The sequence below is a fragment of the Diadema antillarum genome, unplaced genomic scaffold (assembly GCF_040938485.1).
Source record: "Diadema antillarum isolate AM-2024a unplaced genomic scaffold, OU_Dant_1.0 seq00001278_RagTag, whole genome shotgun sequence".
Classification (NCBI taxonomy): domain Eukaryota; kingdom Metazoa; phylum Echinodermata; class Echinoidea; order Diadematoida; family Diadematidae; genus Diadema; species Diadema antillarum.
In genome coordinates this window covers 63176-88588 of record NW_027272058.1, presented here as the reverse complement: position 1 = coordinate 88588, position 25413 = coordinate 63176, and the positions used below count along the sequence as shown (strand labels likewise).

At 40.2% G+C, this 25413-nt stretch overlaps 1 protein-coding gene across 1 annotated transcript in view; it reads right to left on the bottom strand.

The window, feature by feature from the left end:
• Nucleotides 1–25413, bottom strand: part of LOC139745580 (cytoplasmic FMR1-interacting protein 1-like) — an 87215-nt gene that overhangs the window by 53073 nt on the left and 8729 nt on the right. Inside the window, exons 2-4 of the mRNA XM_071655973.1 lie at nucleotides 23329–23619; nucleotides 22021–22098; nucleotides 19985–20086 (exon numbers count right to left, since the gene is read on the bottom strand). Of these exons, the coding sequence (XP_071512074.1) occupies nucleotides 19985–20086; nucleotides 22021–22098; nucleotides 23329–23592 (444 nt within the window). The 5' untranslated portion in view covers nucleotides 23593–23619. The remainder of the gene's footprint in view (nucleotides 1–19984; nucleotides 20087–22020; nucleotides 22099–23328; nucleotides 23620–25413) is intronic.

Here is a 25413-nt window from a genome sequence, read left to right as displayed (position 1 = left end):
ATTTGCCTCTGTGCATTATCAATTCTGGATTTTATTGAAGAAATGAATTGAATACCCAACTGGAAGTTGCATGTCGTTTGGTGTTTTTGTCATGAAAACTTGAACAATTTGCCTGATCTGCTGCCTGTATTGTTCATCTTTTTTTTTATTCAATTGATGTAATTGCAATAAGTATAAAAATTACAGAATCTGAACTTTAAGACAGCAATGCTACTATCAAACATATCCAAAAAACAAAACAAAACAAAAAAAGGATAGATCCCTGTTACGTGTCATTAGGGACTCAATCACATAAATTTAGAGGACAAAATGGCGTCCAGTGAAGGTTGTGATATATTTTGAGATGATCACAATAAAATTGAAGAGGGCATTTTTTTTTTAAGTTAATGTTTACCATTCTTACAAATTGATTTTCTGTATAAACTGTGATCACTCAGCATGCCATTTCACTCAATGATTTAGATCTAAGATAAGTGAAAGTAAAATAAAACTTGCCACATTTTCTGTGTGACAATCAGTCAAGGAACACTGCTTTGGTCCCACAATGTATTGTTTGCAACATTGTTCAATATATTTTGTTGAGACATTACATTACCAAGTCAGTTTTTATGTAGTAATCTTCATTTCTGATTCATGCAGTACAAAGGATGTGTACACAGTCACTTTGAAAATATTAACAAAATAGAATACAGTTAAACCTCTATTATCCGGCCTCCCTTTATCCGGATCTCTCTATTATACGGACGCAATCTCGCCGTGATTTTTTTTAAAAATAATTACGGGAGGAAAGGGGGATTCCCAACTCCTTGAGAACTCCTACACAAACACACATGAATTACATATTACTTCCAACATGATTAACATACATTACATCAAATTTCCTTCCAAATTGCTTGCCCTCAGACATTTTAACATCCCCAAACATCCCCAAATGTAACAATGAAAAGGTTGTAGTATACACATTACTACATGTGGTACTACAATGGGCTACATCAGTACATGCGTATATGTACATGTATAAAGCATCGAGTCTCCCGTATCCGGCCAAATCCCTTATCCGGATGAGCCCCGGTCCCGACTTGTCCGGATACGAGAGGTTCAACTGTATACAGCATTTCTGATTTTCAATGTACTTTCCAACTAATTATGACAGAAAGTGCAGAAAATATTTGCAATATTTCAATGATAAATTACTGTGATTAGGTGATGACAATAAATAATTCTTAATAAAAAAAAATACAAATCTTCTTTTTCATTAGATATTTGCTTACACTATCAGTCTATCACAAGGTGATTTACAAAAAGGCAACTCCCCAGCCTTTGAAGTCTGTCATTCTGATCTGTCTTTCAAAAAGGGCTGATGACATTGGCCTGAATATTCTGGTGGCAGACTATTTGCCCGAGACACAGATGGGGTAACTTGATTGGTCCAACTGATTATACTGGACAAAGACAATGAGGGTGGCATTATGTGGAATGGACTGTGTTGGAAGTGTATGCTTTGGAAAGGTTTGTGATTACAGTACGTTTGAATTGATATTTCTCTCCAAGCAAATGTAACAGTTAAATAACAGTAGCATAACAAAATAACAGACAGCAGCCGCAGACGAGGAAATGATTCTATCACACAGAATTACCAAAAGCATTAAAAAAATTGGGGATGTTCCCACTGCCCTGAATGATGCGAAAATTCCCTTTCTCTCTCATTAAAAGTGCCCTTCGGGTGTAGGGGATTTAAGTAAAACCACACTTCCTCAATTCTGACTTTTTGTTAAATTGCTTTGTTTTGTTTTTTGTGTTTTTTTTGCTTTCAACTTTTTTCCTGAGGAAATTTTGATTTTACAATTTTTTTTCTTGCCTGCCGGGTTTGTCATATCAAGAAGATAGTACTGGACAAATATGTGTTATGATGGGGCACATTTCATGCCTAAGGGGACATTTGGCTCCTCACTAGAAAACAGGGCCTTTCAAATGGCTCTTTTTGTTTCTTTTTATGTGTCAATTATGTGATAAAAAGCCTTTCATGAAGAAGCTATGTGATACCTTTTCTAATTTCTTTAATCAAGATATCTCATGAGAAAATAACTCTAAATGTACATCCTGCCAACATCAAATTTCTTTGAGCTTGCTTGCAGCATTCACCTGCACAAAGTTTGCCCATTTTGTCATGGCACATTCATAAACACAAGAGATACTTTATCCCTCCAATACTTTTTAAAACACATCACAAGGTTATTTTTGCAATGCAAATCATAACATTTTCTAGTCATGCCACTTTCCAATACATATTCATGCCTTTACTGTTGAGGGTAATATCACTCCCCCTGCCTTCTGAAAGAGAAAAGTCGAGTGTTCTTTTGTTATGCGAGAAAAATGGCAATATGTTGAATTTTCTTTATTCTTTCTTTATATCGTTGTACACATATGACATCACAAGCTAAATAGTCTTTTCATCCAGCCGTGACTGAGTAGAAACTTCAAAAATTCATAATTTTTGAACGGATTGTCCGATTTTCCTCAAACTCTCACTGACATGTTCTACTAATATTGCTGCATTCACTCAACCCACATGTCTATGAAGGGGAACTTGTCCTTTAAGTACTGCACTCAAAACTACTGATCGTACTGTCCATCACCTTAAATGACATTTCAGGTACTGTTCTTCGGTAGTTTGCATCCTATTTAGTAAGGAGTGGTCATCACATGACCAAGCAGAGAACAATAAGGATGGCTATTAAACATCCCTCTAAATTTTAGAGGCTCGCTCTCTTGGCTTTCTCTAATAAAATTCTGCCTAGGTGGTAGTTTAGCTTCCAGCATCTTGGTATGTTCAGAACATGTTAGGGTATATATCTCGTGGATTATTTAGATCTTTATCATTAAAAAAGAAGAGAGAAAGAGAGAGAGAGAGAGAGGGAAAAAAAAGGAGTCAGCAGCATGTCGGTAGTAGCAAGTACTACTATGTTTCCACTACAATGCTTTAAAATGGAAAAGCATACCATGTCACATTAGACTGAGCATGTCCTTCCCTTGATAGCTTCAGAAAATCTGAAGACATACTTATTTGTATTGTAAAAAAAGTAGAGAATTGTTTAACGAGACATGAAACTCGTCACTGAAGACGAGTTGGTGATACGCTGGGTTGATATTAGATACAGGTCATCCGTGGTTGACAACGAAAAGAATGTGAATATGAAATGTTATCTGGAAAGAGTAAAAAAAATTAATCAAAAACAAAAGTGTCCTGCGAACATCGATCCCTCAAATGTGTGCACGCGAAACCGTTACTCTAACCAGGGGGAAAAAGTCAATGCCCACTCAACAAACATGGCCGCGTGAAAATGTATTGTATTGCTAGACGGCAATGTAGCCTTGGAACGACTGACGGCGCTGTGCCATTTCTGGCAACTGGGAAAAAATACGTCCTGTAGACATTACATGTAAAATCGACTGCATACCTTGCCTTAAAAGGGTGTGTACAGTTCTGGTCGAGGTCAAGATTTAGCTTTTAACGTTTTGCGAGATATTCAGAAACCACTCTATGAGATGTCAAAGAGCATGCAGTTCTAAGGGGTATCAAAAGTTTATTCGATGAAAATCGGTTTTGAAATGGCTGAGATATCAAAAAATAAGGTGAAACAAAGAGATCCTAACAAAGTTGTGGCATGTCGCCTTTTATTATTAGCACTTTTTTTGATATCTCAGCAATTTGAAAACCAATTTTCATCAAATAAACGTTGAATCCTTCTTAGAATGACATGTTCTTTCATATTTCATAAGAGGCTTTTCATTATCTCACTTAGGAATGTTCAGAATATGAATCCCTACCTCAACCAGTACTGTACAGTCCCTTTAATCACAATTTTCAGTGTGATGACGTCATCAAATTACAAAACAATGACATGGACTTGAAAGACAATTGTTCAAAGTCAACAACATATCTGCCGTCATTATACACTATGATCAGTTTGACAAACTCAACCTGCAAAAATTTGCAGCAGTCGAAGCAATGTGGTCTCCAACACAAAACAAAGGGATATTGTATGTGTGTGTGTGTGTGTGTGTGTGCGTATGATGTGGTTTCTACATGGACGAAGGTGTAATTACTCCATTGAAGAAAAAAAAGTAAAAGATAGAAGTACATGTATTTTGTTTTGTGTTCTTGTGGGGCTTGAACCCGCGCGTGTGCAACTTCACGCCAGAGATGTTGTCTTTAACCTCTCAGCTATACGTCTTGACGAGGAAAGTGAGTGGAACATAAGCTTGCTAAAAGGTAATTTAGGAATCGTTTTGACACATTCCATTCTCATTTTCAAATTTCAGCTGCAAAATTTTCAACCTAATGGGGAGATCTGAAAATACTAAATGCATGATTACTGCAACATATTGTCTCAACTACAACATACTTAAGTTTCAGAGGAAATGGAGCAAAATCAGCTGAGGTAATACAAATTTGTAGGTGCTTGAGCGTTATCAAGTCAATGCATGGTTTAAAAAAAAACTCACCTCCCATAGACATAACACATAAACGTGGCTGATTTTGATACCTTGCCTTTAATCATAATTTCCAGTAATATGACGTCATCAAATTTCAAAACAATGACATGGACTTGAAAGAGAAATGTTCAAAGCACAACATATCTGAATTTAGGATAATATTGAGCTAAAACAACAGAGATACTAGCAAATGATTCTCAGAAACAGTACCTCAAAAAATTTAATTCCACTTTTTTTAATTCAGATGGCAATATGATGACATCATAGAGCATATATGGAAATATTGATACTTGAAATGTTATTTACAATTCATATGCTTTTGTAATATGCAATAAAAACATAGGGAGCTAAAGAGCTATGGCAAAATAAACAAAGACATGTTTTTTCACTATATTTGCACATAGACGCGCACGCGGAATTCCAACTTTGACGCCAGTGCATTCCTTTGTTATAGGTCAAAATCGATCGGAAATGAATGGATAGTGTTACTTAAAGGACAAGTTCACCTTCATAGACATGTGGGTTGAGTGAATGCAGCAATATTAGTAGAACACATCAATGTGAGTTTGAGGAAAATCGGATGATCCGTTCAAAAGTTATGAATTTTTGAAGTTTCTGCTCAGTCACGGCTGGATGAGAAGACTACTATAGCTTGTGATGTCATATGAGTACAACTACATAAAGAAAGTACAAAGAAAATTCAAGATATTCTCACTTTTCTTACATAATAAAAGAACACTCGACTTCTCTCTTTCAGAAGTCAGGGGAAATAATATTACCCCTAACATAAGTCAGTAACATGTCGAAGAAATGTGCACTTTATTCAAAAAGTCAAGTTTTGTGAAATTCTCTTTTTATTTTCCTTATATTGTTGTACGCTTGTGACATCATACACTGTAGTAGTCTTCTCCTCTAGCAGTGATTGCACAGATACTTTAAAAATTCATTACTTTTGAACGGATTGTCGGATTTTCCCCAAACTTTCACTAATGTGTTCTACTAATATTGTTGCCTTCACTCAATCTACATGTATATGAAGGTGAACTTGTCCTTTAATGTATCAGAAATTCAAAACAGTCAAAAAATGTGCATTTTCATGTTGTTTACGTGCCGTGCGCGCTAAAATGCGCTGACGAATGCGTACGCGCGGAATTTTTTTGAAATGCTTAAAATTGTCTGAAACTTCGAGATTTCCCATTGGGAAGTCGTTTTGAAAATTTTAAAATTTTGATGCGTGCTGATGACCTTGGTTATCAGCATTAAAAACGAAGATCAAACGTGACCTGAACTTTATGTCCACCGAAAATGATACAGAAATGACATTTAGTTATGAAGTTATGTTCGATCATGTGACATTGTCCGAAAATCACAAAATGGCGCCTAGATGACGTCAGAGATAATATGCTATTGTCATGAAAATGTTATTGTGGCTAGATATTGTCATGATATATGTTGACTGAAAATTTCATGTTATTCCGTCATGTCATTGTTGAGATATAGACGACACAAAATTGTCCAGAAAGAGAAAAGAATAAAACTAGATATATCGCTACGGCTACTGATATGCCTCCGCCATAATGCATGGTTCTCCTAATAGGTCTATAGTACAATGTCTTGACAATGTGTGATGACAGTTTCACACAATTGGCAAAATATTAAAATGACAGGTTTGACACAAATGTGCTGAAAGTTCACTTTCCTAGAACTAGGTTCAATTGGATGAATGATTAAAATGTCAGAGTGCAGGTATTTGGGGAACTGATGATTTTCACTTGACTTTTGACCCTTTTATAAGTTTATGCATTGAGTAATTTTCAAGGTATTGAGAAAAAGTATAATTTCAGTATCAAATGGGAAAATAGCATTATCTAAACCTGGCCTTTGACCTTTGACCTCACAGTTCCAAAGAGAATCACTGTTAGGTTGAACATGCATAAATATGTAAGTTTCATGATGATACCTTGAGTTACTTTCGAGATATGGAGGAAAAAGTGCAATTTAGCACTTTCACTTGACCTTTTACCTTTTGACCTTTGACCTTTTGGCAAGAAACTTCCCCAAAAATATATATTGGGTAATACATGCCATACATCAAGTTTAAAAAAAAAAAACCTTCAGGCATATTGCATTTTAAGGAAAGTAGTGATATTTTGAGGAGTTGACCTTGACCTTTGACCCCCTGACCTTTGACCCATGACCCCCAACTTCCCTAGATAATCACTGCCCACCGGTACAAGCATATATACTAAGTTCCATGAAGATACCTTGAACCATTTGCGAGATATGGAGAAAAACATGAAATTTCAATTTTTTTTTCTTCACAAAATAACCTATGACCTTTGACCTTTGACCCTGTGACCCTAAAATCCACACAAAGTATTATCCCCCAAGGATATACCCTCATACCAAGTTTGATGTAAAACCACCACACGGTTCTTGAGATATCGACAAAAACAAAACGGGACGGACGGACGTACGGACGTACGGACGGACGGACGGACGGACGGACGACCCGAAAACATAATGCCTCCGGCCACTTCGTTGCGGAGGCATAAAAAAAATAAAGGAGGATTTTAGCAAACACAATAGGTGATTGTGTAACAAAATTGATTACTAGTGTAATGTCACTGTACATTGTATTGGCCACTACACACTCTTCTATCTCTTCACGCTTCCTTTCTTTCCCTCTCTCTCCTTCCCATTCTCCTTACTCTCTCTCTCCCTCTCTCTTCCTCTGTGTATGTGTGTGTGAGTGGCCCGTCTGCGTGTGTTTGTAGTTGCTGTGTGTATTAATTATACACACAGGGTGTGTCATTGTGTTACGTACATGTGTAGGCCTGCAGCACAGGCACGCGCAGCCAGCCTTGCAGGGATTGGCTGTGTGTGCGCGTATAGGCTGTACGGAGTACGAGTGTGGACACAGTAGATCAGATTGGAAACAGAAGGGCTAGGGATTGGATGTGTCTAGTGATGTCAGGCTACTAGGCCGGGACACGAGACGGAAAGGAATAAACGCTGAAGTTAGAACAGTAAAGGTACATCATCTTTGTGCTGGATGCATTAATCATACTCTGTGGAATCAAAGAGAGTGAGGAGAGGTGTGAGAGGGATAATTGCAATGACAATTTAAACACGGGATCCAGATTGGAATCCCCAACCCGAGTGGTGAAAGTGGTTACGTTACAAGTGGTGGCAGCGGTGGGATTAGTGTCAAGGCCTGTGGTGATAAGAGCTACAGCTGTACATTTTATTGGGAATTCCCATATTATTCTTCTCCAAGTGCCAATGTTTCTGTAGCCAGAATCAATGCTGCTCTGTATTCTCCATGATATCTACCAGTGTTGGCCTAAAATCTTTGTGTTTTCAACATTTTGGAACCATCAGACTCAAACCTAACCTGGGGCCAGAGCTTGGCATGTACAAGATGGCTCAGCATTAATACACATTATGAAGCTTTGCAGATAGGACACTGTGACTCTCATGGACCTTGTTAAGACGTCACTGCAGCGATGTCAAGGCACCAGAGAGCTGTCCGCTTCATTTCCCTGCTGGCAGAGCGTTTGACAGAAGAAGGGAAGGAACCCAGGGCCAGTGTGGATAAGAGGAGTATACTCAAGGCAGCTGTGTGTTCTCTGCCTCAAGGAAAACTGAAGAAACAGCTCCAGAAATATTGCCCTATCTATTGTCGGAAGTTCCAGAGATGTTTAAAAGAGGCAAGAGAGCAACGTGGCATGGGGAGAAAGTTCAACAGAGCATCCCCAGACTCCCATCTCCCTCACACCCTCTACACCATGGGTGGCAGCTTGCAAGATATCTGGAGTGGCATGCAAATGGCAGCAACACAGCAGAAACAGCAGCAGTCAGCATCAAATCTCATGGCTGTCACGTACAATTCCAGTAAATACAAGGAGATCACTGAATTACAGCGCTGGTGGAAAAATGCAGTGACTAAAAGGGACAAAGGAAGTGATGCTGTGGAGTTGTGTAGGAGAGAGTCAACGTTTCTGTACCACCGTAATGTTGGCTCTTTGCACACACTAATGAATCATTCTCTTTGGAGATTGTCAAGAGATGCCGACAGAATCCTACAAAGCGAAGATATCCAGAGGGCTTCAGAGCTAGGAAAGCATATCTTCAGCCTGCTGTTGTACTTCCACTTCAAATCTGACCTGGTGCAGAGCAGAGTGGAGAGTATCAAAGAGGGCGATGTTTTCAGAAGTAACATGACTGCCCTGCTGTCTATCTACATTAGTCTCAATGCTCTTGTGACAAAGAATGGAGAAGGAACTTCTGAAGTGGCAGAATGAGCGATTCAAAACCAGAATGAATGAGTTGGAAGCTGCAGTTGAAGAGCTCCATGTAAATGCTGCCACACCACCAGGAAAGTCTTCCAGCCACAGAGAAAATACCAATCCAGAAATAAGGTTCAAGTTGCCTGACCGGAGAGACATTCATGGAGATGAGACATCAGGTATCTGGTCAAGGGATTCTATTGTGCCCCTTCTTGACAATATGGTAAACGCCACTTCCAGAAATGATGGATATATGGAATTCATGTCCACGCCTTCACAAAGCAATCAACCTGTGATTAACCCCAAGGAAAATCTGACCAGTAGGAAGCAACGACCCCATATCATACCAGACAGATATGACGGAAGCACAGCATGGTCTGATTACCATCAGCATTTTGAAGCCTGCCGTCAGGTGAATGAGTGGAATGAAACAGAAGCTGCAATATACCTGGCAGCTAGCCTACAAGGAAGTGCGCTTCGACTCATCAGTGATCTACCTAAGGTCCAAAAGAAGTCCTACAGTGAGCTCATTAAACTTCTGAGCAAGAGGTTCGGACCGGGCCAAAAGGAAGAAAGTTATCTGCTAGAACTCCGACATCGCAGGCAAGGACGAAAGGAGACTCTGCAGGAATTAGGCCAGGCCGTACATGAGCTGTCTGTGAGGGCCTATCCGGATATACCACATGATGCTCGGGACCGACTGGAAAGGAACCACTTTGTAGACGCTACAGACAGCCATACGGTGAGGGAAGGGATATATAGAGCCCGGCCAAGGTCACTGGATGAGGCGATCCAAGCTGCACTTGAGATGGAAAGTTTGGAACGAGTAGAGTTTCTGCGCAGACAAGAGAGATTGCGTCCAAACAAGTTCCTGTGAACTCTCAATCAGGAGACTGAAGAATGCTTCCAGGCGATGGAAAAAGTTCTGCTTCAGCAAACCAAGCAGATGGAAACACTGACAAAGTTTCTTGCAGAGAGTGTATCGGCCAAACAAGGAACTGTCTCTCCATCTGATGCCATGTCGCCCCAGACTGCATGGAAGAGTCCACGATGTTACAATTGTGGTCAGACTGGGCTCCTCATTAGGCGATGCCCTTTTCCGAAGAAGCAGAAGAAATACCAGGGAAACGGAAATCAGCCCACCAAAGGATCCAAGGCAGGGCTGTTGCAGGAGCAGGATCCACCAACTCAGTCCCAGAACCCAGACCAAAGCAACAAGGAAGCAAGGAGCAACCAGTCAACCCAGAACAGCCAGGGTTAGATGACAAAGTTATCCTTCTGCCTAACCTGAAAGGTGACCCAAAGCAGGGGCTATATGTAGATGCAAAGCTACGGTCTCGAACGTGTAGTTTCCTAATCGATACCGGTTCCACAGACACCATAATTGACTCAAGTGTGTACCACTTGATAGAAAAAGAACAGAGACCAACACTCGAGGATGAGACAATCCGCATTCATCAAGTCAATGGAAGCCTTTTGAGGGTGTTGGGTTCTGCCTAAATCGAGATTCAAGTGGGAAGGTCGACTCAGTTGTTGAAGGTCATATTTGCAGACATCAAATGCGAAGGGATCCTGGGAATGGATTTCCTTTTACACACCGGCGGAAGTTTGGATTTCCAGAGGTTGACACTGAAGATCAAGGGAGAGGAGATCAAATGTAGGAGTCACTTTGGGAGACCATTTGTTGCAAGAATAGTTGTGAGCCAGACAACTGTGATACCAGCAGGTCATGAGGCCATTGTTCCTGGGAGAGTGAGTACGGACATCTCAGAGGTGACGGGTCCTGTACTCATTGAGCCAATCGAAGGAGGTGGTGAACTGGAAATGAAGGGTCTAATCCTTGCAAGGGCTTTGGTGAACAGTGAATCTGAGACCTTCCCGATCAGGGTGTTAAACCCTTTTGAAAAGGAACAGAAGGTACAAGAGGGTGTAACGGCGGCAACTATATCCATTGTTGATGTTGAATCTATGAATACAGATTCAAGTCATGTGAAAGCAGCAGAGATCCCTGAACATTTGGAAGACCTATTGAGCAGATGGAAGGAAAATGTTGACCCAGAGTTCCACAAGGATGTCGAGAAATGCCTCTTCGATTTCAAGGATGTTTTCAACCTCCAGTGATGACATTGGACAAACAGATATTGTCAAGCACAGTATCGAAACTGGTGATGCAAAGCCAGTCAAGGAGAAGCCACGTCGTCACCCAGCCTGCAACCAGGAAGAAATAGACAAACAGGTTCAAGACCTACAGCGAAGAGGGGTTATTGAATCCTCAAACAGTCCTTGGGCAGCAAATGTCTTCTTGGTGAAGAAGAAAGACGGTACAAAGCGCCTATGTATTGACTACAGGCCGTTAAATGATGTGACGATCAAGGACGCCTATCCTGTACCCAGGATTGATGAAACACTGGATGCCCTGGGACGAGTGAAGTGGTTCTCCACTTTGGACTTGTCCTCCGGGTACTGGCAAGTTGCCTTAGACGAGGATGCTCAGGAGAAATCAACATTTGTCGTAAGGAATGGGCTCTACAAGTGGAAAGTGATGCCCTTTGGGCTTGCCAATGCCCCTGCGACCTTCGAGAGGCTCATGGACAGGGTTATGAAGGCCTACAGTGGGACATTTTGTTGATCTATCTAGACGACATCATCGTCTTTGGTAGAACAGTCGAAGAGGAGATTCAGCGCTTGTGCATCACATTCTCCCGACTGAAGGAAGCAGGACTCAAACTAAAGCCAAACAAGTGTCACCTTTTCAGAAAGTCAGTGCTGTACTTGGGTCACGTTGTGTCGGCTGACGGCGTTTCTACTGATCCTGAGAAGGCAAAGGCAATTGCAGACTGGCCTGTCCCCAAATGCAAGAAAGAAGTGAGAAGTTTCCTCGGGCTCGCATCGTATTATCGGCGTTTCATTCGAGGATCTGCCGACATTGCTGCCCCTCTCCATGACCTCACTGCAAAGGCAAAACCCTTTGTATGGTGTGAAAGCTGCCAGAGTGCATTCATTGAGCTGAAGGAAAGGTTGCAAAGTGCCCCAATATTGGCGTATCCCTTGCCAGAGGGTGACTTTATCCTGGACATGGATGCAACTGCTGATGCCATGGGTGGTGTGTTGTCACAATTGCAGGATGGGAGCGAGAGGGTCTTGGGTTATTTCAGCAGAAAGTTCAGTAAGCCCAAGAAAAACTACTGCATCACTCGGCAAGAACTGCTTGCCGTAGTGATCTCTCTCAAACAGTTCAGGCAGTACCTGTACAGACGCAAGATCACCGTGAGGACTGACCATGCTTCCCTCCGATGGCTACTCAACTTCAAAAATCCTGAGGTCCAAATGGCCAGGTGGTTAGAACAGATATCCGAGTACGACATGACCATTCAGCACAGGGCCGGAGCAAAGCATGGAAATGCAGATGGCCTGTCACGGATGAAGTGCAAGCAATGTGGCCGCCAGGAGGACGCTGGGGAGAATGGCGACTCGGTAACCCCAGAGACTGTCATTGGGGAAGACAGGAGCGTGCGGAGCACTGGGTTTCAGCCGTCATTGACAATGGCAGATGTACGAAAAGCTCAACTTCGTGATGACACAATGACTTGGCTTCTGAGAGCCAAAGAGAGTGGAGAAAACAGACCAGCATGGGAGACTGTTTCAGATCAATCACCAGCTGCCAAGACATACTGGTCCTAGTGGGATCAGATAGAGGTCCTCGAAGGGGTGTTATGCAAGAGCTGGGAGTCAGATGATGGGAAACATCTGAAGAGGTTAGTGATTCTACCTCTGGAACTCACAGAAGGTACCCTTGCAGATGTACACTGTGGACCCCTTGGTGGACATTTTGGGTTGAAAAAGACCCTGGAAAAAGTAAAGGCCCAGTTTTACTGGCCAAAAATGGCTGCTGATGCGAGGTCCAGCCTCAGAAAATGCGATCTGTGTGAAAGAAGAAAGTCTCCCCCGACGAAACGGAAAGCTCCACTCAAGCAACATCGTGTAAGTGCCCCAATGGAAAGAATTGCAATAGACCTTGTAGGCCCACTTCCGAAGACCAAACAAGATAACAAATGGATTTTGGTTGTAGAAGACTATGCGACAAAGTGGATGGAATTGTACCCTCTGCCAGATGCCACAGCAGAGACAGTGGCGAGGACTCTCGTGGAACAATTTGTTTGTTGTTTTGGAGTGCCACAGGAACTCCACTCAGACCAAGGAGCAAATTCTGAGAGTTGCCTCTTCTCGGAGATGTGTAGCCTCCTGGGCATCAGAAAGACACACACCACCGCATATAATCCAAAATTGGACGGACTCGTGGAATGTTTTAACAGGACCCTGTTAAACGTAGTTTCCATACTCTGTGAAGAGGACAAACGCCATGAGTGGGACGAATACATGCCATATGCAACAAGTGCATATCGGGCTACCCCACAGGAGTCCACGGGCGAGACCCCTAATATGCTGATGCTAGGGCGGAAAGTCTCCATCCCTGTCGACCTCACCGTGCCCTCAATACCATCCGAGGAGGAGACCTTGGGTGATTTTGCAGATGATCTGAGGAACCGTCTACCAGACAGCCTATGGGAGAGCAGGAGAATCTTTGAAGAAAAGCGCGGTCTGCCAGAAACGGCAGTATGATCGACATACCCAACACCCAAGGATCAACGAAGGGACGTTCGTTTGGCTACATGATTCCACTCGCAAGAAAAGGATGTCGCCAAAGCTCAAGTTGAGATGGACAGGTCCCTATTTGGTTGTGTCCAAACTCTCGGATGTGACCTTCAGGATACAAGCATCTGAAAGGTCCAGACCAAAGGTGGTCCACAGTGACCGTCTTAAGCCCTACCAGAGCAAAGATAGGTCGACCTGGAAGTATCAGAAACCTGCGGATGTGGTCACACACGACATTGAAGACCTGGCTGGCTCACAAAACCCAGGCAACAGTCAAGCAAGTAATGATGTTGGCTCACCCATAGCTCATCCTGGTTCTCAGGTATATGACGAACCAGCAGGAGAGCCTGTCGAAGCTGTACAAGAAGAATCTGGCAGGTCAAGCCGGTACCCCATGCGGCAACGTTGCAAAAACGCAATTTTTTAGTAATTCGTAATTTGTTTCCGTTTATCCTGTTAGATGGCAGACAGGGATAACCGTCGTGGATGGTATGACTGCAGGAAGTGCGGCAAAGACTACCGTGAAAGGAGGAGCCTTGACTTTCATTTGAGGAAGGTGCATGGAATCTACCGTGGCAGAGAATTCAAGTGCCAGGAGTGTGATTATATCGGGAGCAAACTTTTCAACCTGAAGCGTCACGTGGGCTTTATGCATAGCTGTAATCGAGACCAGTCCTCCCGGAGGGACAGGAGAAACGTGATGCAAAACCGCGTTTCCCGACGTCGGAGGTCAGCGTGCCATCTCATTCGGATCCACCATCTACCTCCGCTAATCTGCCCATCTCATCTGACAGGCCCGTCGACATTCCAAGGCAACCTCAGGCCGACCAAAGTCCAGCTGTTCTCTCGATAGCGGCTTCACCTACGCCCCTCTCCGTTTCTACCCCCGCAAGTCCAGGCATCCATATGGCACCTCCGCCTCAAGGAAAACCTCGGGCTATGCTCCTGCAAGCAGCACTGGAAAATGGTCTTAGCTCTGCAGACGACTCTGACAACAACGAGGATCCTGGCGAGGAGCCGACCCCTACCCCTGGTGAGGAAAAGGACCAAGTCATCGTATCAGTGGTGGAGAAGACCTGCGTCCTCTACTACATCGGCGGGGAGGTAGTTTGCCAAGTCGAGCAGACAGACACTTACCGAAAGCTTGTGCCAAAGTCATGGGTCCTAAATAATCAGCATCAGTGTCACAATGAACTGCCCAAGTGGAACTAATGCTTACCTTGCCATTGTTATGTTTAGTTACTGGTTGTTATTGCGATAAGTCTCGCAGGTGTTATTGAGAAATACATTTTTTATTGGTGCCTTTCTTCCCTGTTTGGATGACCTGCCAAGTTATGTTTCTATTTCAGGGAGATCTGTAAGAATGACACTTTTCTTATGTGAGTGACTGAGAAGACGGGTATCGTCATAAGTTACTGCATTCCATGAATAACTACCGTCCATTTTTTTTATGTGCAAGCCGTTTCTCGGCATGAATGCTTTAGGTTTATGTACAGCATTGACAGTGAGTAAAGTTTGGTGCAAAAAATAACGGCACTGGAGGTATTCATTTGTATACAGTTTGGAGCATATGCCATTGGTTTCTAACTCAAAAAATCTAGTGGTTTTAGTGATGTGTTGTATGAACACCTTGTTTATGGACTAGATCGAGTTGGAAATGATTGAAATGGAAGTGGGAACCGAATGTTTACGAAGTAATGATGGAGATGATTATCTCTCGAAGGTTAATTTTATGTGAATGCTGGGTAATGTCTGCGCATTTACAGAGTGCATGGGCATATTGTTTACTATATACGTGTATGTTAAATTGAAGAATTCAGTGATATATTATTACAGGTGGAATAGATTAAGCCACTGACAGTAGTTTGAGTTAAACTATGTAACTTCATTGGTTGTGACACAGTATTGGATACTCAAACAACGATTTTGTGCTCTTGAAGTGTCAAGATAGTAGGTCGACGGTTCGCCAAGTGGATTGCATATCATCGTTCGAAGCATTTATCGTGTTCCAAAGTTTTATCATAATTATATTCAAGAAGAAGTGCGCATTTGGATGTGTCAAACACACATTAGTTTGGTACATTATTGGTACTGAGTAGGGCATAGAATGAGCCTTATCGATTGAAAAAGATGGTATTACTGTATTCATTTGGATATGTTCAGTGTTATATTTGATGTAACGTTACAGCAGCATCCTGTAGGACCATCAGTCAATGGGTTTGTGTAAATAAGTTCGGTTTTGTAAAGAAACTTTTAAAAGACAGTTGATGTTCGGGATAATGTTTGAAAAATATTCAATTTTGTTAAAGCATTGTTTTAAGTAATGTTTCAAATTTAGAGGGATAGCTGTGTAACAAATTTGATTACTAGTGTAATGTCACTGTACATTGTATTGGCCACTACACACTCTTCTATCTCTTCACGCTTCCTTTCTTTCCCTCTCTCTCCTACCCATTCTCCTTACTCTCTCTCTCCCTCTCTCTTCCTCTGTGTATGTGTGTGTGAGTGGCCCGTCTGTGTGTGTTTGTAGTTGCTGTGTGTATTAATTATACACACAGGGTGTGTCATTGTGTTACATACATGTGTAGGCCTGCAGCACAGATGCGCGCAGCCAGCCTTGCAGGGATTGGCTGTGTGTGCGCGTGCGTACAGGCTGTACGGAGTACGAGTGTGGACACAGTAGATCAGATTGGAGACAGAAGGGCTAGGGATTGGATGTGTCTAGCGATGTCAGGCTACTAGGCCGGGACACGAGACGGAAAGGAATAAACGCTGAAGTTGGAACAGTAAAGGTACATCATCTGTGTGCTGGATGCATTAATCATACTCTGAGGAATCAAAGAGAGTGAGGAGAAGTGTGAGAGGGATAATTGCAATGACAATTTAAACACGGGATCCAGATTGGAATCCCCAACCCGAGTGGTGAAAGTGGTTACGTTACAATACGCTGATAGCGTATCACCTAATTACGGCACTACTATGTGTACAGCAGATAAGAATTGCAAATTTATACTTGATATTAATACCATTGTTATTGCAGACTAGAGATGGTATTGTATTGCTTTAGGGTAATGGATATGGCAGAAAATTATTTCAAAGAGACAGAGACAGACACACTGGGCTAAGGCTTAAAGAAGACAAAGAAACATAAGCACATACAAACACATACCCACATGCACACAAGCAGACACAAACATACTGCACCTGTATACTCACATACCCAGTGCAGACGCACACTTAAAACCAGAAATTTTCGTGAACATGAAACTTTAAAGGACAAGTTCACCTTCATAAACATAAGGATTGAGAGAATGCAGCAATATTAGTAGAACACATTAGTGAAAGTTTGAGGAAAATTGGACAATCGATGCAAAAGTTATAAATTTTTAAAATTTTTGTGTTGGAACCGCTGGATAAGGAGACTACTAAGGCTCGTGATGTCATATGAGTACACGTGTACAACAGTATAACGAAAATATAAAGAAAATTCAACATATTTTCACTTTTTTCGCATAATAAAAGAGCACTTGACTTGCCTCTTTCTAAAGGCAATGGGAATAATATTACCAATAACATGTCAGTAACGAGTCAAGGCAATGTGTACTTTTTTCAAAAGATGAAATTTTGTGAAATTCTCTTTATATTTTCCTTATATTGTTGTATGCATGTGACATCATACACTGCAGTAGTCTTCTCATCCAGCGGTGACTGCACAAAAACTTCAAAAATTCATAACTTTTGAACGGATTGTCCGATTTTCCTCAAACTTTCAATGATGTGTCCTACAAATATTTGTACATTCTCTCAATCCTTATGTTAATGAAGGCGAACTTGTCCTTTAACGAGGAGCCAAGATTCGCAAGCAAAATACACGCCAAAGTTTTTTTCTACACAATGCACTGAATGAAAGTACAATGCTGTAAACTGTACTAGGTATGCAAGTTGATTTGCACCACTGCTAAAACAGTTAGACCTAGTGCACAATCAACTGCTTTTCCAAATTTAACCCAACTGTGTTCGACAGGCATCAAAACAAATACGTTTGTACTTTCTGATACGGTCATGATATTTCATTTAATAAAAGCCCCATAATACTGAGTCAGGCAAAAATTTCATTTAGTTTCGAGTTTCATCATTTCACCAAAGCAAGGAACATAAATAAATTAGAAATGTCGCTAAGGCGACTGGTATGCCTCCACCATAATGCATGATTCTCCTAATAGGTCTATAGTACATGTGGACAATGTGTGATTACATTTTCACAATATTGGCAGAATACTGAAATTACATGTTTGTCACAAATGTGTTGAATGTTCACCTTCCTTGCCCTAGGTTTAATTGGATGAACAGGAGAGGATGTATTTGGGGATTTAAGGACTTTAACATGACCTTGACCCATTCACAAGTTTATCAAGGTATGGAGAAAAAGTGCAATTTCTGTATTGAAAAGTACATTGTTACCATTTTCATTTGGCCTTTGACCCTAAAATTCATAGGATAATCACTGTCAGGCAGAACACGCATACATATGTAGTCAGTTTCAAGATAACTTGAGTCACTTCTGAGATATGGACGAAAAAGTTAGTTCAGCACTTTCCCTTGATCTTTGACCTTTTGACATTTGAGGCAAAAAAAAAAAAAGAAGAGAAAAAGAAAATTTCCAGATAATCTATATTAGGTTATACATGCATACACCAAGTGTTAAAAAAAAAAATAATCCTGCTGGCATTGCATAAATATGAGGGAAATAGTAAAATTTTAAAGTATTGCACTTGACCTTTGACCCCTGACCTTTGACCCTATAAACCCTAAATTCTCTAGATAATCACTGCCAGTCAGTACATGCATATATACTATGTTCCATGAAGATACCTTGAACAATTTTCAAAGTACGGAGAAAAAAGCGAAGTTTTAATGTTTTAACTTGACCTTTTGACCTTTGACCTCATGACCCGAAACTTTGACCAGAGAATCTTAATTGGGTAATACATGTATACACTAAGTTTCAAGAAAATATCTTCAGGCATTACATAGATATGGAGGAAATAGTGAAATTTTACGTATTTGACCTTGACCTTTTACCTTGAGCATGTGCACCCAAAAGTTGATAGGCAAAACTTCACCCCCTAATACACATGTATACATGCCAAGTTTCATTAGGATACCTCAAAAGGTTTTTATAGTTACCCTGTCCACAAAATTCATTACATACAGACGGAAGGACAGACGGAAGGACGGAAGGACGGACAGACGGAAGGACGGAAGGACGGACGGACGGTAGGACGGACGGACGGACAACCCGAAAATATAATGCCTCCGGCACCACTTCGTGGCGGAGGCATAAAAAACAAAAAAACATATACAACTACATGTAGGAACATATCAATTAAACAGTGAAAAGAAATAATATACAATGATAATTACGTACAGAGATTTACGGGTAAGCTGTGGTAGGCAGCAGTCAGAAGGAAGTGTCCCTTATTTTCGGCTGACCAATAATTTGTTAAACTATTCATTCAACTTTAATTATCTATGAAATGTGTTCAAGGCATGGAAGATGTAAGAACAGGACAAGACAAAGACAAACCAAAACACACAATGACAAACAAACAGAATACAGAACGTCTCATAACATAAAGGATAAGAAATAAATACTCTTGACTTCAATGAGTGGATCCCATGCCATAATTATGAATTTGATTATCAAAATAAACATATCTAAGAGTCTTTAGTAATGATCAATTCTTACAAAGATACATAAAAATTCCTGCATGATTATTCAACCACAATATCTCCACTTAGTTCTCGAGGTGCTCATAATTTTTTTATTGTCAGCAATCTAAAATTGTATCTGGCTTTACAGTACACTCAAGAACACATGACTAGATTTTCCTAAACAGGCTCTTATCTCTGGTAAAACATCCCTGCAAGGATCACTTAAAGGGGAAGTCCAGACGATTTTCATAATCTTACATCACATAGTACATTTAATCAATAGCTCCATGTATAGATTTGTGGAATTTATTGTGGTCCTGAGGCAGAGAAACCAATACCAAAAACAGCAAGAATGAGCAAGAATGATGACGTAGGAAGCTTACACATTTCAGAAATGTAGTAATGTAATTCCATTACAATACTACTTGCTTAATAAGTTCACATGTGTAGAATTTAGGCATGCTTTCTTCTTTCATTGTGCTTCCTTGAGCCCCCAATCATGCATTCTTATTGTGAAGCTGCCATGTCATAATCCTCTCATTGTGATTTGTTATAAATTTTGAAAAACATTCTTATTCCTCATCACAATCACTATAAATTCTGATACTCTGTACCCAGTATGACCAATTTGTACTTGCTCAAATGTAAAAGTCTGAAAATCATCCGGAGGTCTCCTTTACTGGAAACAGATCTAATAAACCCAAATAGTTTCAGAGAAAATGTGACATTTACAGAGATCCATTGCTGTAACAGTTATGATGACTTTAATCACAAAATGATGATTCATGAATTTCAACAATTAAGCTTGTTCAGAGCTTCCTACTCACCTGGAAGTGCATAAAAGCTGTTAGCTTGGCAATCTCTGGTTTCATGATCTCAACGAATGTCTCTTTGATTTCCCTTCTGTTCTCTTGTAGGTTTGATTTGATCTGAAATAGAATACATACGGCTGTACATGTAAAATATACAGTGTCAAAAAAGGAGAGTTCGACTACTGGGTAGGTGCAAAGCCACTCCACATTCAAGGTGACTGAATATTAAGGACTATAATACCATCAAGATACAGAATGGCAGAAAATTCATCAGGATCCAGAATAGATACAAGTACATTGGAGTTTTTCAGATTTATGTTCTCACCCAATAGTGATATTGATAACAAACACATATCTGCATACAATTGTATCATGTATGTCATCAACTGACAAGTCTCTCAATGACCTCTACATATTCACCGAATGTCCTTCTTGCACCCATCAAATTTATCGTAAGCCTAGCAGTGATGAATTTCAAAGGGAAAGAAGCTGTTATTGCTAAATCACTGATCGTTTAAATGTGACTTTATGACAGCTTCATGTACAAACCAATGGAGAGTGATATATGGTGACATCATTATCTATATATCTACTCTAATTCATATGTGACTGCAACCACATCACTATTCACTTAACATGAAACTGTAAACTGTTCGGTATCTTTTAACTTCTTACGAGATACCGAGAAAACACTTAGGATATAATACAGAGCATACCATTTTAAGAGGAATTCAAAGTTTATTTGATGAAAATCGGGTTTGGAATGACTGAAGCATCCAAAAACAAAGTAAAACAAAACGATTGTAATAAAGTGTGGTTCCCACACTTTATTAGAATTGCTCTTTTTTTGATATCTCAGCCGTTTCAAAACTAATTTTCGTCAAATAAACGTTGAATTCCTCATAGAATTACATGTTCTTTCATATTTCATAAGAAGTTTCCCAATATGTCACCAAAAAATGTTTGAAACCTGAAATTAGGTCTCAACCAAAACTGTACGATCCCTTTAATGTGCAAAACAAGCCTACAGAATAAGCCCCTACTACTGACTTCATTGTGGGATTCTGTAAGACAACCACTTGAAACCAAATCCCTGGGAATTGATTAAAGCATAAATCAACTTAAATGAACAATTCAATTCTGAGATATGAAGAAAATCAATGTACAAAAGAGTATTGTACAGGAATAACACTGTAAACAAATTCACTCAGAACCCAGGCATCTTTCAACCTATGGAAACTATGGAACTCCTTTGATTCATCAGCATTTCAGGAATATAATGTTGGCAAATGGCATGAAGCTATTGCCAGTATGGTACCAAACGAAAATGGCAAAACACAAAATACTGTAATAAGAATACACTGACATCATTGAACATAATGATAAAGAGATGACAATGATTTTAATCATTGTACATTGTGTCTATGATGCAAGTGCCTGTGTAATAAGCCTGAACAAAAAAAGCCACAGAAACATTTCAAGTTTTGAATTATTTTCTTGATTATATGATACTATACACTTTGTTTGAATAACCAACCCCCCCCCAAAAAAAAAAAACAAAAAAAAACACGCCAACAACAACACTGAATTTCATCGCTATATCAAGCCTGATATGATAACATTTGATTGCAGTGTGATGAGAATACAAATTATCTTGGCATTTCACCATAATCCATCAAATCCTTTTCTGAGCTTTTGCACGGAGGTACTGTATGTGGAAAAAAATCTTTATAACTGGACAAGAAGTGCATGGAAATGCAACAGCCATGACAGCGTAAAAAAGGTGCTTTCCATAAAAAGATGGTTTCACACACCATTTTTCTGAAATTCTTCGCCACACCTTGATATTAAGATTGGTGATAATTGAGTGAAAACATCATACCTACAAAATACTGTTTCTAATCAGGACCTGAAATATTATGCATCAGTTTGTCTTTGTATGGTATTCATATTTGCAAGGTAATTCTTTTTAAACATGATATCACTCAAGTAGTTTTCAGAGAGTTGGGACAAACCCTACATATCACATGGCAAGGGGAATGTGTTCTTACTGAGGGCACAGCTCTTGCGCAGCTCCTCCATGTGTACAACATGACTGCATGCTCTTCTCCTTCTTTCAAAATTTTATTCTGCAGGGCAAAGAAATATGAGAATTTCAGAAGTCAATTGATATGAAAATAAATATTCATCAGGTAAAATAATGGCTAACTGTCAATAGCTTTTTTCCTTTTCCCTTTATACATGCATGGGATTGAAAAGAACATAGAAACATTTCAAAAACTATTTAGAAACTGATCTAAGCTCACCTGAGTATTGCAAAGGTCATCTTCCACAATTCTGGCGGGGAGGGGGGGGGGGGGGGGGGGTTGAAAACTTTGGGAGCTTTGGGGTACCATCCATTTGTTCACTGATTTACATTTATATCAAATACAATATTCTATCACAACGGCAATCAACACCTGTGACAGTAGACCATGCATTTTCAAAAAGAAGATCAAAATGTGAAAACTGACCCCACATTTGGTCATACAATGTATAACAAATGTCAGACAATGAATAATTGCAATAGCTCATTTCAGCCTTCTGCTCAGGTGAGCTTTAAAATCCAACAAATTAAACAAGCCATCCATCTATTTTCATTTTCATGTCTAACAAAGGAAATGAAAGCCATATTGAAAGTTATTTTTGAAGGTAATGAAAATAACAACAACAGATCAACAAAATCTTAAACAAAAGAAAAAAAAACATATAAGGAGCAGCACTGAATTGAGTAATTTGATGGAAGAATCTACCATCGATGATAGTAACCTGTAGGGGCTATCATTCATCTGCCTTGGTTAAATGACATAATACTCCTCTCCCATTGTTTGCTGTTGTTTACACGATATTTCAGTAATGATTTTGAAAAGAAACTGTTAATTATTTTTCCACATGCAAGGACCCTCTGCTTATACATTGTATCATCCCTGTAAATGATTCATAGTTTTCAGTGCTTTTAGGGTTTTGTTCTATCTTGGTCATTCCATTATTTCTCTAGCCCATCACATCTCCAATGCGGCAGGAATCATCCATATGTTTGCATTACTTATACATTGTAAATATTACAAAAGGAGGTTTATACTCAATTGATCCATGCTAAAATACCATGACCTAATTTAGATGATTCATAGGGTCATAATTCTTTATTTCCTTCTGCGTTTTTTGCTTTTGTTTTTGTTCATTTGCATTTACTCGTATGGGTAATTGACATTTTGCTTGGAAGCTCGGAAATGACATATTTGGGATGCTGAAAGTCTGCTATAATTTTAAAGAGTGTTCGTTGCAAACTATACTAAAATTGATCAAATAACATTCCTTACCATCTCAGAGTGTACTGTTGCTTCCTCCATGTACCGTGCTATCCCTGTGATGAAGGCTGTCCTGTCACCGAAGTTAGTATCAAAATTGGCATGGTATGTGAGGGCAATCGTCTTAGCCTCTATCAAAGGCTGTGGGTCTGGGGTTGGAATATCCTGCAGAAGGTCAACATTAGAGACTGCCTCTTCAAGGGGTACTACGTTGCTGCTCTGCTGTAGACCCTGACCAGTGGGAGGTTCTTGCTGGTCAGTTTGTTCATCTGCCATGGTGAAGGCAATCTAATAGTCCGCACACTGGTGAGAAAAAAAAACAACACAGAAAAGTATGTTGCATGTTGTGTAATTTAAAAACATAAAAGACGTACCTATCAGGAACCTTGATGTCACTAGCTTTTACCACTGATATGACATATGAAAAAGTTTGGAGCATGCAACATTTTGGGATTCAGCTAGGCTTTAGCTGAAATGTCTTCCTTCCGACATGAGATTCCATGTATAAGTAGCAAGGAAAGTGTGGCCATTTATTTCACCTTTGCAATCAAATTTACTAAGTTCCGAATTTGCACTACCTATTCCTATCACTGGTGTGCCTGCCATCTCCAGTGATAGGAATAGGTAACCTGCAAATTGAATGATCTCACACAGGGTGGTCCACGAGGGGTTTTAGCATGTCGCTGCAACATGCTAAAATTCTTGTGCAACATCCTAAAAAGCCAGCAACATGCTATGCAACATCCTCAAGAATTTGCAACAAGCTCAAAGTAAAAGTATTCAAAAATGTGCAAAACATGTGCATAACATAAGAAACATCAAACTACCTGGTACTTTAGATATTTGTGTGCAAAACATGAAAGAGAACATTGAATGTAAGCAGCACAAAGAGAGATAAGCACCAAAATATTGCGTACTACGTACTCATCGTGTGCGCTCCGTGCATATTCAATTTCTGCAATATTCTCAGATTCTGAGCTTGCAACATGCTAAAATTTCAAGTTGTGGACCACCCTGTCACATGAAATAAACTGATATGACATTATATATTTATAAGCAATGCGAGTGCAGGCAAGACCCCGTTTTAGCAAAAAGATCTTTAAATAGATTATAAATTTCCTTACCACACAGGCTGCCATTGACTTATAATAGAAATCAAATATAATAATCAATTTTAACTCTTCATAAAACATGGCCCAGGCATTGTTTCTTTGAGGCCAAAGGACACAGTGAAACTGAATCGCACCGGGCTGATGGGTGTATATATGGAACATTATAACCCACAATTGAGCATGACAGAGTATCCTTGTTTCTTAGAGTTTGTGAAATGCAGTCCAACCTGTCTATTGCGGCCACCCAAGGAAGACGAAAAGAGTGGTCATTATATACAGGTGGCTGCTATAGACAGGTTATCTGACATTTTGTGTGGATTGCATACATGTACATTTATGTATCATGGTTGTACACATCTAAGTACTTTCATGTGTACATGTATGTATGTGCACATACACTCACTAAAAAGTATGCACAAGCTTCATGCATTGAGCATTGCCGTTATTATTATCCAATGAGCTAACTGCACACTAACGTGCATACAGGCATCAAGCTTTTCACAAATTTGTTTATTAATTATCTGAACTTAACTTATTAGCCATACATGACAGGCATGGCAACATATCGGAATTTTAAAACACACTGAATTATCAGCTGGACAATGGCTCCTTATGGGTCTGTGGCGGCTACACACAGGTTGAAAGCACATAGACCTTGTGGTTTAGTTGAACGCATCAATGCGGACGGATGGCGCAAGCTTCCTACAGACACCATATGCTATCGACTCTTCTTTAGCGCTTACACGTAGACCCATTTTCACAAGTTCGCTTTCCGGGTCTGCGCATCTTTATTATCTACTGGGGAGACAAAAATTGTGGCCACTGGCCTCGGCAGATGGGTTGCATATCACTATGCACAGAGTCTTCAATGTGGCTTTTTTCTTCAAGGAGGGATTTCTCAGTGGCTGCATAAGCCAAATGACTGCTACAGGTGGCTGCAAAAGGCAGGTTTGACTGTATAATATCAAAAACATTGCTCACCAGG